General features: G+C 43.2%; 2 protein-coding genes across 3 annotated transcripts; one reads left to right on the top strand and one right to left on the bottom strand.

The window, feature by feature from the left end:
- Positions 1 to 80: 80 nt before the first annotated feature.
- On the bottom strand, positions 81 to 6,551 carry LOC109486799 (prostaglandin reductase-3-like). 2 transcript variants are annotated; one of them, XM_019790693.1, is made up of 13 exons: positions 6,386 to 6,551; positions 5,418 to 5,557; positions 5,100 to 5,187; positions 4,545 to 4,640; positions 3,980 to 4,078; positions 3,731 to 3,770; positions 3,558 to 3,586; positions 3,359 to 3,433; positions 3,159 to 3,230; positions 2,982 to 3,043; positions 2,631 to 2,733; positions 1,812 to 2,000; positions 81 to 1,098 (listed from the first exon to the last, which is right to left on the bottom strand). In XM_019790693.1, the coding sequence occupies exons 2-13, from the start codon at positions 5,549 to 5,551 to the stop codon at positions 1,030 to 1,032; spliced, it is 1,056 nt and encodes a 351-aa protein (XP_019646252.1). In that variant the 5' UTR covers positions 5,552 to 5,557; positions 6,386 to 6,551; the 3' UTR covers positions 81 to 1,029. The 2 variants fall into 2 exon arrangements, with proteins under 2 accessions (XP_019646252.1, XP_019646251.1); XM_019790692.1 differs by lacking the exon at positions 6,386 to 6,551 and adding an exon at positions 5,766 to 5,953.
- Positions 6,552 to 6,781: 230 nt separating this feature from the next.
- LOC109486844 lies at positions 6,782 to 13,653 on the top strand. Its single transcript, XM_019790750.1, is given in 7 exon segments — positions 6,782 to 7,079; positions 7,858 to 8,033; positions 8,471 to 8,644; positions 8,964 to 9,060; positions 9,225 to 10,423; positions 10,425 to 10,878; positions 10,881 to 13,653. Coding segments are annotated over 7 exon segments (4,629 nt in total). The 5' UTR covers positions 6,782 to 6,904; the 3' UTR covers positions 13,235 to 13,653.
- Positions 13,654 to 13,665: the final 12 nt, after the last annotated feature.

The raw sequence follows: 13,665 nt of genomic DNA, 5'->3' as shown, positions 1-13,665 counted from the left end.
AGAAAGAAGTTGCATTGTCTATAATCATATAACATTATTCATATGACTCTATCCAACAACCCTTGCACTAATAATATTTGTCCATCTCCAGATGCCAATGCTATCAGCGTAAAAACTAACACAAGCCCATGTCAATATCATCTTTGTTCTATGTATTCAATATTAGTGTCACACAGCAAAATAGTGATGGTAGAATACGAATGGTGCCAGCTAGCTATAGACAATGGAGGAAAGGGAGGCATTAGAAATAATCTATGCTTATCAGGTAAAGGTGGAGCTGTGGAAATCATATTGTGGTTGTAATCACTAAAGTAGAGGCTTAAGCTTCATACACATGGAAGAGTAGAAGATATGGTTGAGGCTTCTGCACAGCTGTGCATTTGTTGTGATGCATTTCTAGGTGGAGAAAACAAACATCTGTACAGTGTTGGCTGGCCCAAGTAGTTTGTAACGTCAACCCCACATTTTGTACAAGTATAACAGCAATTTCAAATAAAGGTATCAAAATGTGAAGACCTTTTATTGCTTTAATTTCATAACCATACAATTAGGGAATTGACCATTTTTATCAATGACCATTATCATTTGATATACTGTGCATTGTTGTGCACTTACATTTGTATTGTAAGGCAAAGTTGGTAGTGTACATTTCTTGTCACTAAGGTCAAATCAGTTTGTAACATCAGTTACTGTATATTCTTGTTTCAATTGTCTATTTGCACACATGTAAAATACTAAATCTGTGATCATGAAGACCATTACACACACACAGCCATGCCAAAAACAATACGTCCATTTTAATGGAAGTAAAACAATGATTATCGATATTTGATATACAACTAATAATGGTCTTTAAATCTAACCCGGATGCTATCCATCCTATTTGTATACTAGTATTAAGACCCCCATTTAGAGAGTGAGTATGGCAGCCCCAGTATACTAGATAGGATAGCACCCAGGCTACTCTAAATTGTTTTGGTTTCACCAAAAAATTCAGTACATTAAATGTTGAGTAAAATCCTCTGATTATTACAGCTTGCTGCTTCCTTCTGGGAACTCTACAATGATCTTGCCTTTGCTCTGACCAGTGTAGAGATACTGAAATACAAGAAAAAAAAACAAAAGTTTCAGGTTAAAACAATCTTCAGCAGTCATGCGTATTGGAAACAAGATCTCTGCTGGACAGGGCACATCTGGGGGTTTGAAACCTATTCTAACCAATATTACTATAAGACTTTTGCAAAGTACTGTACACTAGCAAATATCTGCAACCCCATAATGTCATAAGTTCATAGCCTGGGTACCATTCTGGTTACGTCTGTCCCACAGTTGCTACCGACAACCTGTAGTGACTGTGGGAGCAGACTTTCACTAAGCAGGATTGTACCCAGGCTAAAAGTTCATTCTTGTTTATCACCTTCACTAGGTCCACATCTGGTGAAGTTTTACATAGCTTTCAAAATACTGTCAAGAGAAACATGATCTCTTATTCATTCTTTCCTAGAACTATCGCAGAGTGGAACTCGCTGTCACCAAGTACAGTAGGGGCATTGTCATTAGATGGCTTTAAACAATGTCTAGAGTTAGATGTTCAAGGGTTAGGTGTAACAAGTCGATCAGTATAATGTAGCCAGCTGCCGCCACGAAGCGTGCCTGCAAAGCTGGTGTGTTATGCTGAAGGGCTGTTATACCAGCTATACAGATACAGATACTAAGTAATACCAGCCCAGAAGAGAACAAGAAAAAGCCATGCCTTCAAGTACCAGAGTTATCAACCAAGGATTGAGGTGCTCAAGAATCTCAGAACTCACTTCCACAGCATCAGGTATGGACTGCACACCTTTGTTGAAGACACCTGTCCCTGATCCCTCCCCCCTGTCCACTTGTGACATCAGGTCTCCGGCCTGGTACATGGACACCAGCCGCTGCAGGTATGGCACCCACAGGTTGGTGTAGTGGAACAGGAAGAACCCTCGCACACTGGCCGACTTGGTTAACAACTGGAGCAAGAAATTAGAGGTTTCAGACTTCTGTGAATGCAGTCTTTGGCTTTTTGAATTAAGCAATATTGTTGGCTCCAAGCCAGCTTTTTAAACCATTGACCTCATGCCATTCTGCCAGTAAACCTTCCCACCCATCTGCTGTCAACCGACTCTGTCCAGACATACAGATGCACAAACAGAAACCTTGGCCACCTAAAATAATACTTCCATACATAGAAGTAATCATATGGAAATTTTGGAATGCATCAGTTTATCCAATGTTAATTAAATTTATTTATTTTTTTTATTCATTCCATATTGAGAACAGCTGGCTCCTCAAATATGAATATTATTGCAATATTGTTGCAGTTGTAATGATAATTTTAACCTGGTGCTAAATGAATCAGCAAAAAAGCCTGAAGCTGAAAGAAAAATCCACTTGTTGCACTTGTCCAAAAATCAAATGGTGAATCAATTAGTTACAAGTACTATGAAGATAAAAAAACAAACAATTTTCTCAGAGATTTGTATGTTACAATATGTCTTCTTAGCACTGAGGCTATCACGTAAATATAATGATATCATCTGTCACTGTCAAATTTTGAAGTATTTGAAATTAAAGTTTGAACACTGCTACAGTTACTGCACCTTAGGAGGCAGTGTTGCCCCTCCCCTGATGGGGGTGTAGCCTGTGTCAGACTTGTAACCTGTGATGAACCCAATCACAATCAGCCTGCCCTTCACAGCCAACCTGCAAGTCACGACAATAAAGCAACATTCATTTGTTAACTCATGAAATTCAACAGAACCAGAACATTATCCACTATAAAAGCACTCACAAGTTTATAAAACTAAATCATCAGATCTTTACATCTGTATGATGTGCTTCTAGTGCAAAATGCATGCTTTGCCCAGACAGATGATGCTTCGTTTATTAAACAAAATGTATCTCATGGTCTTAAAAAGATACTTAACTAGAGGCTAAAGCACAGTACTTACCGGTTCACACAGGTGTCAAACATCTGTGCTCCAACAGACTCATAAACTACATCAACTCCTCTCTGTAAACAACAACAACAACACCACATTAAAGATAAAACATCCTCAGTTTCCCTATACAGGCTGTTAGTATTTAAGGACCTGTATTATACAGATATAAAATTGCGATTTACTCACAGGGTATTCTGTCTTCAGTACTTCATTCAAGTCCTCCTGCTTGTAGTTGATTGGACGATCACAGCCAATGCTCTGGGAAACGAAAAAGTTTCAAAGTCACATGAAAAGTGAAAGGCATGAGTGTCCTAGTGGTTAGCAAGTTTGACTGGAATGGAAGGAATGAAAGGGGTAAGATTGCAAGTCATTCATATTGTTCTTACCTTCAGGAACTCCATTTTTGCATCAGTAGAACAGGTCCCAATGACATGGCAGCCTGCTTTCTTAGCCAGCTGGACCTGGAAAAGACAGACCTGGCATCAGCATCTTGGAGCTTTGTCCAATATCTAAAACACATATGTACAGTAAGTATGTGTGTTTGACTCTTACAAGAAAATGGCAATGAAGAGAAAACGAACTTACTGCAAACTGTCCTGTTCCACCAGCAGCAGCTATGAAGGACAAGGAAACACAACATCATGTTAATGATACCTGACTAGTTTGTCTGGTACCCTGAATGAACAGACCAATTCCATTACCAAGAAGTCGGGACAATTAGATCACACAAGTTTGACCAACTACAAGATGCCCTGTACCTGTAACAAGTACTGTCTCTCCCTTCTTCAAATCTCCAACCTGCAGAAAAACACAGAAATGTTTTTTTTTTCAGTTTCGACAGATACATGGCCTTTGACTTTTTAAACCTAAACAAACACAGAAAGACTCTAATTGTCCTGAAGTTCTAGCCTGGGTACCATCCGGATTTTCGCTACGCAACGCGTGATTTTTTCGAGCGTTGCGTAGCGAAAATCCGGATGGTACCCAGGCTACTGAAGTTCACTGACCTCATCAAAGCTGATGGCTGCAGTCAGACCACTGACCATCAGTGGGATGTACTCTGGCTTCAGTGATGGTATCGGGATGGCAAACTTGGACGGCAAAACCTCACAAAGAAATATATAGAAAAAAAAATTCAATATCTTGAATTATCATTCTGATATTTACTCATATCACATAAGTTACAATTGTAAATTTTCATAGAGCAATTGTTTGATGTTTGTGACATTTATATGATACTGGTATGATTTGTGTGGTGTTCATGTGTAGAATAGATCCAACACAATAAAGTTCTCTCACCTAGAGCTTTTGACCAGTCACACTGGTCTTCCTTAGTCAAGATTAGATACCTTTGACCCAGTGTTGACATCACACTTCAAAGAAGCCACGTGACAAGCCTGACAATGGGTCAGTCCACCGAGGAAGACCAGAGTGACTGGTCCAAAGCTCTAGGTGGGAGAACTTTGTTGTGTTGTATCTTAAGTTTTAATTGTAAACATGTAACTACATATACCAACACAGATGAACTTTCATACATGGTTAAGGTGTTATCTACAATTGGGAAAACCTCACCTTGTACTCAGAGAATGCTCCATCATATAAGTAGGCAATAGGCTGGCCTACTTTAAAGTTGGACTCCGCCCCTGCAGCAGCCACCACTCCCAGGCCCTACCACATAATAATGCAAGTTCAACTAGAGTAATGTTTGCATTTGCTCAATAAATTGGTCACTTCACATTTGTTTTCCATGGCAGGATTTGTATGTTCTAAATACACGAAGCTGATCTGAATATTTACTTGTACTAGTGATACAGTGGTTAGTGATTACCATATTTTAATGCTGCAGAAATTCTCTTTATTCATTGTCCTGACTATTATAATGTTATGTTATACTGTTATATCATGATTATGACAAATGGCTGGCATATTTAAGTTCTTGCACAGTTGTCTCTGCATAATTTATACATGTAGTACACAAAGATAGACGGAGGCATGGGTGATGACATAACATGCTACACAGTGTGGTATGGCAGTATGCCAGTAAGAAATTAGAATGATGGAAAAAGAGATCTCCTGACAGAATTTCTAATGGTAAAGAAAAAAATAATCACTATCACTATCATTTACCTCAAACCCGATTTGGAAAGGGGGCACTTTGGTTGGGTCGTACCTCCCAGCAGCGAAGTTCACATCAGAAGCATTGATGCCAACAAACCTGTAACATACATGCTCCAAACAGTTTGTCTTGCCAAAGGATTTAATGCATACAGCTACACTTCATATACTGTGACAGTCAAGTAGATATGGAAGGAAACTAGATACATACATGCAGAAGTAGTATCTTTTAAGCTAGTTTTGTTTTCTTACTCCAATCAAAGCATCTAGTTACAGAATGTCACAAAAATGAACAGTGCAATCTTAATGTTAGAAGTTTAAAAATGGCACCTGTTCTTGACGAGAACTTCTTTGGGACCTGGCGTTGCCATGGGAACTGTTTCTATGGAGATGGCACTACGGAATTTGGGGGTCAGCGATGACACCATGATTCTCTTGAATGCTTTTGGAAGATGTGCTGCCATCTTTATCTGCAAGGCATTAGGTACCACATGGGTGAGGCAGGCTGAATATGGATCATAACTATAACACAATGCATAAAGTAACACTGCTAATATGTCATTTGAGATGGTACATACATGTAGATTGTACATATAGAAGCTAAGTAGGCAACTCTGCTAAGTCATTAACAGTTATCATGTCACCTGCATGTGCACTGTTAGACTATACCTGAATTACCTGATTGTGTTCTGTGTCTCCAGAGTCACTCATAGTCCTTGGCTACTTTTCAGAGACTAAAGGTGAGTACAGCGCAATAAAACACCTGTACCATTGGTGGACTTTGATCGTGAAATGTCAATGTCCGCTCGGACAATGGGGAGGGGCACTTTGTAAGTACTGTGATTGGAATGACAAGTAAAGCCAATAAACAAAGCCACGTGGGCACACAGGAGTTAAACGTGCTGAATGAAACAAACCCTCCAATCTATTTGGACTGTGAGGAATTCGGTCAGGACCTTAATTTCATGTAAAAAAGTGCGTTTAGCTAAAGAAGGGTGTGTGTCTCTCTGAAAATGCTTTTTCTAGAGCAGAAATGTCATCATCTTCATGTTAAAAAATTACTCATATGAAGAAAGAAAATCAGGTAATCGTCAAATTTACCTAGAAATTAAACTTCGAATATAACTTTAGTTAACGTTACTTCTAGCTAGAAAATGCTGACACTCAAATAGCCGTGGCGACTCTTGATTCGGGCTTACATTGCATTACCCTCAGACGGTAATGCAATGTAAGCCCGAATCAAGAGTCGCCACGGCTAACACTCAAAGATCTCTCTGTGTGTGTCACAAATAACATACCTCAGTTTGCACTTCACAGTGTAGACGGCTCTTACAGTGGAAACACGGGTGTGAAAACCCTTTCGATGTTTTATCTGTTAAACATTTCGTCAGTCTAGGAGTCGGATAGAAAGACAGAAAGTCAGTGTTGAAGAAGTCAGAGAAACACTCCCACTCCCCACTGGAGTGTCAGGGATTCAACTTTGACATCAGGAATAGTCCAATATAGAAAAGAGAAGACACATTAAAAGAACAACTTAATGTCATATTTAGTCATTATAGAAAGGGAGCAAATATATATCTATATAGCAAAATTAATGTAGTTGATATAGAAATACGTAGAGTCATGTATGAACAAGACAGTATCATATTTTGGGAGGATCGTTTCGTCCCCTATGAGGGAGTGGTATATTCTGACATTTGCTCCCTGCACGGTTTGGCATGGGGGTAAATTTTGACTTGTGTCTGAGGTATCTGTTAGCTTTATTCCTGTGATTTCAACCTCTCCTTGTCAGTCTAGGCCGAGCCAAGGGCTCCAGCATGGCCCCAACAACAAGCCGCTCGATCTTCGGGACTATCTTCTTCTCAACAGTGTCTCTGGCCTGTTTTGTTTACTGTTTTGCCTCCGTCTTCAAGTTGGCTTTGTTTCTGTCAACCGACCTTCTGGGCAAAGATTCCCTCAAAGGAGGACCTGCCAGCAGCCACGATCAGAAAGGTACAATTATTTCAGTGTGTAAATAGGTGGAGATGTTTGTTGTCATATGTTGAATGTGTGTTACAGGCTTGTGACACAGTTTAATGGCGAATTCTATGAACAATTCCTGAGGCAAAAATTCCCTTGTGACAGCTGTGTGTTTTGGCGTGTCAACTAAAAAACGAAGTCGTCTGCTGTTCTCTCTTGTGTCAGACGTCTCTCACTATATGAGACACATTTATATCGCAAGATATTACCGTTTTAGATTGCTTGGATGTTTCATGTTGCCATGTAAAATTTGTAACTGGATTTAGCAAGGACCAGGCAAGGACGCTAGAGCTTTAATGGGGCCCCTGGGCATATGTGGGTGGGCGTGGCATCGGGTAACACAAAGAAGCGAAGCGTCCCCTCAAACTGGGACAGCTGGCGGCCAGGCTACTCTTGGGAGTGGGAGGTTGTTGTCTGGCTCGTCAGCTTTGTTTGTGTTATTCCACTAGAAAATGTCCATTGTTGGCCCAGTGGAGTTTCTCAATTGGTTTTTACTGTTCACGGCATGAATGTGCAATAAATGTTATTGTCATTGTCATAAGGTACAATAAAAAGGTACTCCTTTATACAAGTACCCCACCCATTCCACCCTTAAAAAAGAGAAATTTGTATGGATGAAAATAATTCTTTCAAGTTCAGGTAGATTTATGTCTTCTAGATCAGTGTGCAGAAACAGGAGTAGGAATGTAACGTTATGTTATCATGAAGTTCATGTGATCTTAAACTGAGTTTTCTCTCCTTCTCAATACAGATGGAGATGGAGACTTCCTGTCCAACCCTCTGGTTCAGGATGTGGGTCTCCTCCTGCTGTTCCCTCTGCAGCACCTGGTCATGACCTCCTGGCTGGTCAAACGTCTGCTGTCCGCTGTCCGGCTGGACGTCGTGGAGCGATCCCTGTACGTGGCATCCACCGCGCTGGTGCTGCAGGTCAAATCCCCATGTCTTGGATTTGTCTCTCAATGGTTATGTCAAGGACATTATATACAGTGTCCTTGGTTATGTTTATGTGTTTTGTGACAAGGTCACACATTTTGAACCTTGTTTACACATTTGTAGTCATATGCCCACACATCCAGTTCTAAATTTATTCATCTTAATTCTTATGTGACTCACATTCATTCATGTTACTTCTGTAACAATTATAACCATTTGCATCCTCCTTCATTAGCTTGCTTCTTTATCTGCATGCTGCTTCATTTGCATGTTCCTTTATTTGCATGCACCTTCATTTGCATACTATTTATTTTCATACTTCTTCATTTGCATGCTGCTTCATTTGCATGTCTTGCAAGGGATGAAAAAGAGAAGTTTAAGTAAGCATGCTCCTTCACTTGGATTGACAAATAACACATTTGCACCAACAGGTAGCCATAGACAACTGGAAGACTGTTGGAGTGTCTGACCCTTTCTGGGACTTCCCTGTGAAAACCAGCCAGTTCCTGTGGTTAGTGTTCACGCTGGTCCACATCTTCGGCTGGCTGTCCATCTCTGGTTCTGCTGTCATCCTGGACTATCCTGAGATGATGGGTGTCAAACAGGTAAGTGTTGTTCCTTATACACAGTTAGAGCATAGGAGATCAAGTGTAGATAGACAATGTTTGAGGAATATTGAACTGAGTATTATACTGCTGAATATTATCTACTGGTACAAGCAGATGTTGGTGGCAAAATTGTTTCATTTTGATAAATCTCCCTATTTCTGTTACATTTTCAGTAATTTTTGGAATTTGATAAACAACAGTGGTATCATTCAATCTGTGAGCTTCTAAAATTTTCTTTCATGTGCAAATAGAAATTGTGTATTAACACAGTGTCTTCTTATCCTAACACTGTCTTTTCATTTTCTTGTCTTAACAGGCCTATTACTATGCCTTGGGACTAGATGACCCACTAAGCATTAAGTCAGAGAGTGTGCGACAGTTCTACAGCAACAATAGGCTCCCCATCTTCACTGGTATGATGTCATTAAAGGATTATTTGGTTAACTCTTCCAACTTGAATTCAAATATTTTCAAACCATCATACTTTTAAAGAATTATCATTAATTGTGATGCACTGATGATTTTCTGAAAATTGAATTATGTGACGTATGTAAGAATGTTACATTTTGTGCCACAGGTGTGATGATGGTGGTGTGGCTCATCCCCTGTATGACCCTTGACCGACTGGTCCTGGCAGCATTCTGGACCCTGTACCTGCTGCTGTGGCAGAGCCTGTCCGTCAACGACTACGTCTACATGTGTGTCATGCTGGATCGGAAGAGGGAGGCTCTGCGCGCACGTCTGACCATTCCCAGCATCCTCTTCTTCCTCCTGCGGACAAGCCTGATCGTAGTGACGCTTGCATGTGTTGCCGTTGTACTGTACCTCATCACCTGTTTGTACATGTGGCTCCTTGTACCCATTGTTATACTGTCTGTGTTTACTCTGTTTGCCCTGTATCATGCCATCACAAATTCAGGACCTTCAACAGGGATATCAACTCATTTGGGTGAATCTGTAGTCATTCTAGTCTCTGCTACTGCTCTGGCCCTAGGCGTCCTGTACCCCCAGTTTTGGCCAGCCTTCTGGGCTGGAGTCGCTCTGCTCTGGTGTTTAGCAAGGAGTGCAGGGTCCTCCCTGTCAACACAGGTCATCGTCATGCTGTTGTCAGGCGGGGCGGCTGTGTATCTAGGCGTGTACTACCAACTGTGGTGGGCTGCTGTCTGGGTGGGAGTCTCGATGCTGTGTTTCCTGGCAAATCAGGTAGGGGTCTCTTTTTCAGGTTCCACCTCCCCAGCAGCCGGTGTCTTGACCCTTGCTTCTGTTGCCTCAGCACTGCTAGGTTACCTGTATGGTCAGTGGATCCCAGCTGCAGTGATGGCTGCAGTCGTGGCTCTACTGCTCCTGAGGCAGTTTGGAGTCTCTGGTGTTTCAGTAAGAACCTTCTCACTCCCAATTGCTGCCTTACTCACTCTGCTCTTGCTCACAGCTCTAGTAGCATCCATTGCTGTTGGTTTTCTCTATGGGGATTGGATCCCGGCTGGTGTTGCTGGGGTTCTAGCTGCAGGAGCTCTTGCCAAACAACACGGCCTTACCTCCACACCTACATTCTCTTTGGAGACAATCCTACTACTGGTTGCTGCAGCTTCAGCTTCAGCTGTGGCTATCGGTGTTCTGTACTCCCAGTGGATCCCTGCAGCAGTTGTGGCTGTAATAGCAGCAGGAGTGGTTGCAAAGCAGCAGCAATGGGTCTCCTTCCCTGAAACATCCCCTGCAGGAATCGCACTGCCATTGTTGCTCCTTGCAGCTGTAGTTGGTACTGCAGCTGTTGGAGTTTATGTATGCCCAGTGGATTCCTGCTGCCATTGCTGGTACCTTACTTGTTGTGTATGGTATCTATCAGGCTTCATCTATTTCTCCATCCTCTGCAGCTTCGCTAAAGACTGTCTTGCAGCCTCTGATGCTTCTGCTCTCTGCAGTTGGATCAGTAGTATTAGGAGTGTGGTATGCACAGTGGCTCCCTGCAGCACTTGTGGGTGCACATGGCTTACTATATGCTATTTATTGGCTGGGAGGCTCTTTCTCACTTCCCTCACTTCCTCGCAAGACTTTTCTGCTATTTCTGTTGTTCCTGCATACGGGTGCCGCATCAGTAGCAATTGGGGTGTTAGTTGGACAGTGGATCCCGGCAGCTGTTGTTGGTGCAGGAATTGTTACATCTGTTGTCTATCAGCTTGTACAGACTTCCTCACTTTCCTCTGCCCCTTCAGAGCTAGCATTGCAGCAGCTTTCCCTTTGCTAGCCCAGGTTGGGACTATAGTGCTTGGAGTTTTGTACTCTCAGTGGATTCCTGCTGGCATTCTTGGTGTGTTGGTCCTGGGCTATTTTTTTAAAAACTTGGGGCTAGGCTTCTCTCTCCCTGAAATGCCTGCAGTGGCTGCTAGACGTTACTTGATACCGCTCACACTGCTGCTGGCTGCAGGAAGTTCTGCAGCTGTATGGGCCCTGTACGGTCAGTGGATCCCTGCAGCCATCATTGGTGTGCTTGCTACTGGTTACCTCCTCAAGCGAACTGCTGCACTGGAGTCACTTCCCTCAGTGGCTGCACCCTCCAGAGCTTCTCTGCTGCCAGGCCTACTGCTCACTGCTGCCATCAGTTCTGTAGCTGTTGGTGTTTTGTATGGCCAGTGGATACCGGCTGCTGTTTCTGGTGTCAGTGCTCTCGGCTATGTCGCCAGCAGGCGTGGCTTGACACTTCCGTCTCCATCAAGTGCATCGCTGCTCCAGACTGCCCAAGCTGGGCTGCACGTCCTCATACCTGTGGGTGCTGTTGCAGTTGGGGTTGTGTATGGAGTGTGGATTCCTGCCGGCATTGTTGGTGTACTGTTTGTAGTACACGGAGCTCATCATTATGGGCTAACTTCTAGACTTCCTACCATGTCTACTGTTCCATACGTACCATTACTCCTTCTACTGGCACTTGCTGGATCCATAGCAGCAGGCCTCCTGTATAGTACCTGGATCCCAGCTGGAGTTGTAGGGGGTCTAACTGTAGGCTACATAGTCAAGAAAAGTGGGCTGACAGCCTCCCTGCCTTCTCTGCCTAACCCATCTCTGCCTGCCCTCTCCACTATTCCACTCTCTGCAGTGGTGTTCCTGCTTGCTGCATCATCTGCCATTGCCATAGGAGTTCTGTATGCTCAGTGGATCCCTACAGGCATTGTTGGTGTCCTGATGCTTGCTTACATAGCTTACCACAGGGGCCTTTTCCAATCTTTACCATCAATTTCGCTCCCACCACGGCCTAACTTCCCATATCGGCCTGTAAGCCTGTTTCTTGGAGCTGCCTGTTCTCTTGTCGCCAGCTCTCTAGCCAGTTCTGGTGCAGGAGCTGTCTATGTACCGTGGATACTAGCTGGAATTGTTGCTGTAGTTGTGGGGTATCTTGCTTGGAAGTACCTCCTCCCTGCAGTATCGCAGACATCCCTTCCCCATGTTCCCAGGGGTGCTGTCATCCTGGTGCTAGGAGCTGCAGCAGCACTGGCTGCAGGCATTCTGTATGCCCAGTGGATTCCTGCAGCAGTTGTTTGTGCTCTAGCTGCAGTCTTTGTCACCAGAAAGGTTTGGCCAACAGTTCCAACTCTTGCAGCCATACCACGACCAAGTCTTTCCTCTCCATCCCTTGCAGTTGGCAGTCTTACTTTGGGCAGTGCCAGTGCTGTAGCAATCGGGGTACTGTATTCTCAGTGGATCCCCTTAGGGGTAGTTGCTGCTCTAGGAGTGACTTACATACTTGGTCAGAAGGGAGTCTTTGCTAGAGTTCCAAAACTGACACCTTCCTTTTCCTTCTCCAAAGATGTTCTCATCCTTGTGATTGCAACCATGGCCTCTCTGCTGCTTGGCTACCTTTACAACCAGTGGTGGTCAGCCATCGCTGCAGGTGTAGCCGTATTGTGGTATGTGACCAGAAAGATGGGAGTTAGTGCTTCTCTGCCTAGCCTGACCCTTCCCAAGCCGTCCTTGCCCAAACTCAACATGTCTCGGACTCTTGCTGAAGTGAGTTTACTCTCTGCAGCCACAGTGTCCTCTGTACTTCTGGGTGTCTACTATGGGCAGTGGATTCCTCTTGCCTGTTCAGGGATAGCAGTAACATGGTATGTCCTCAGGAACAAAGGAGTCCAAGTGTCTCTACCTGCTGGTCTCCAACTGGATCCATTGGCTCAGTCTCTCACTGCAACCACACTCATCTTCCTCTCTCTGGCTGTACTGTTTGAGGCCTGGTTAATCGTATGGGCAACCCTGGTTGCTCTCGCTGTGATCATTGTGTCAAAAACTACCAACCTGGTCTCTTATGTCAAGTCGATCGAAGTGCGAGCCCTTCTGTCTACACTTGGCACACGTTTCAGAGAAGCCTACACCTGTGCCTCTACCATGGATGTCCTGAATGGCAGCCTGTGGTACGAGAGGCTGTCCCGGTATGCTGTGGTTGTGGGGATGGTCCTGGCATGCCTGGCTGTGGCGTGGCGCTTCTCGGCACTCGAGATGTCGATGGTTCTGGTGGCCCTGTTGTTGACAGCACAGGTGGCTGACCACTATAGGTGGGGGACAGATGGGATAAGGGTAGCGGCAGAGCAGGAAACTCAGTGAAAAATCTTTCCTCGTTAACCATTCATTCAGGAAAACGCAAGGAAAACCAATTTTACTTTAACTCAAAGGCCATTTTTACACTGTTTTTCTCATCTGTTTGTATCAAAGGATTCAAAGCAATACTAGTATACTATCTTAATAAATAGAACATTTTTCTACCATTTACGAAAAAAACTGCATCTAAATCACAGCATAGTAAAAGTGAAGTTGGTTTGACTTTCCACTTTCAGACCAAACATGTTCCACTCTCAGGGCATTCACTGTTTAACATGGCTTCTTTTAATTAGGGGTTTTTATCGTATTCTACAAGAGTTTGTTATCTCTATATATTAGTAAATTTTTCTAAAAGGTGGGCATGACTAGTAATGTTAGAAATTTGGTGATGGCATGTTTTTACATTTTTAAGACAGTTTATACTTTTATACATCTTT

The sequence above is a fragment of the Branchiostoma belcheri genome, unplaced genomic scaffold (assembly GCF_001625305.1).
Source record: "Branchiostoma belcheri isolate BF01 breed outbred unplaced genomic scaffold, Haploidv18h27 scaffold83, whole genome shotgun sequence".
Lineage (NCBI taxonomy): Eukaryota > Metazoa > Chordata > Leptocardii > Amphioxiformes > Branchiostomatidae > Branchiostoma > Branchiostoma belcheri.
Note: the sequence above shows the minus strand (reverse complement) of the source record. Positions and strands in the feature narration are given on the sequence as shown.

Excerpts from the sequence above, each read along its gene's own strand:
- LOC109486799 (XM_019790692.1), bottom strand. The coding sequence starts at position 5,798 with ATGAGTGACTCTGGAGACACAGAACACAATCAG. Across the intron at positions 4,641-5,099 it reads CTTTCCAAATCGGGTTTGAG|GGCCTGGGAGTGGTGGCTGC; the intron begins GTAAATGATAGT and ends ATTATGTGGTAG. Across the intron at positions 3,771-3,979 it reads CAGCCATCAGCTTTGATGAG|GTTGGAGATTTGAAGAAGGG; the intron begins GTCAGTGAACTT and ends GTTTTTCTGCAG.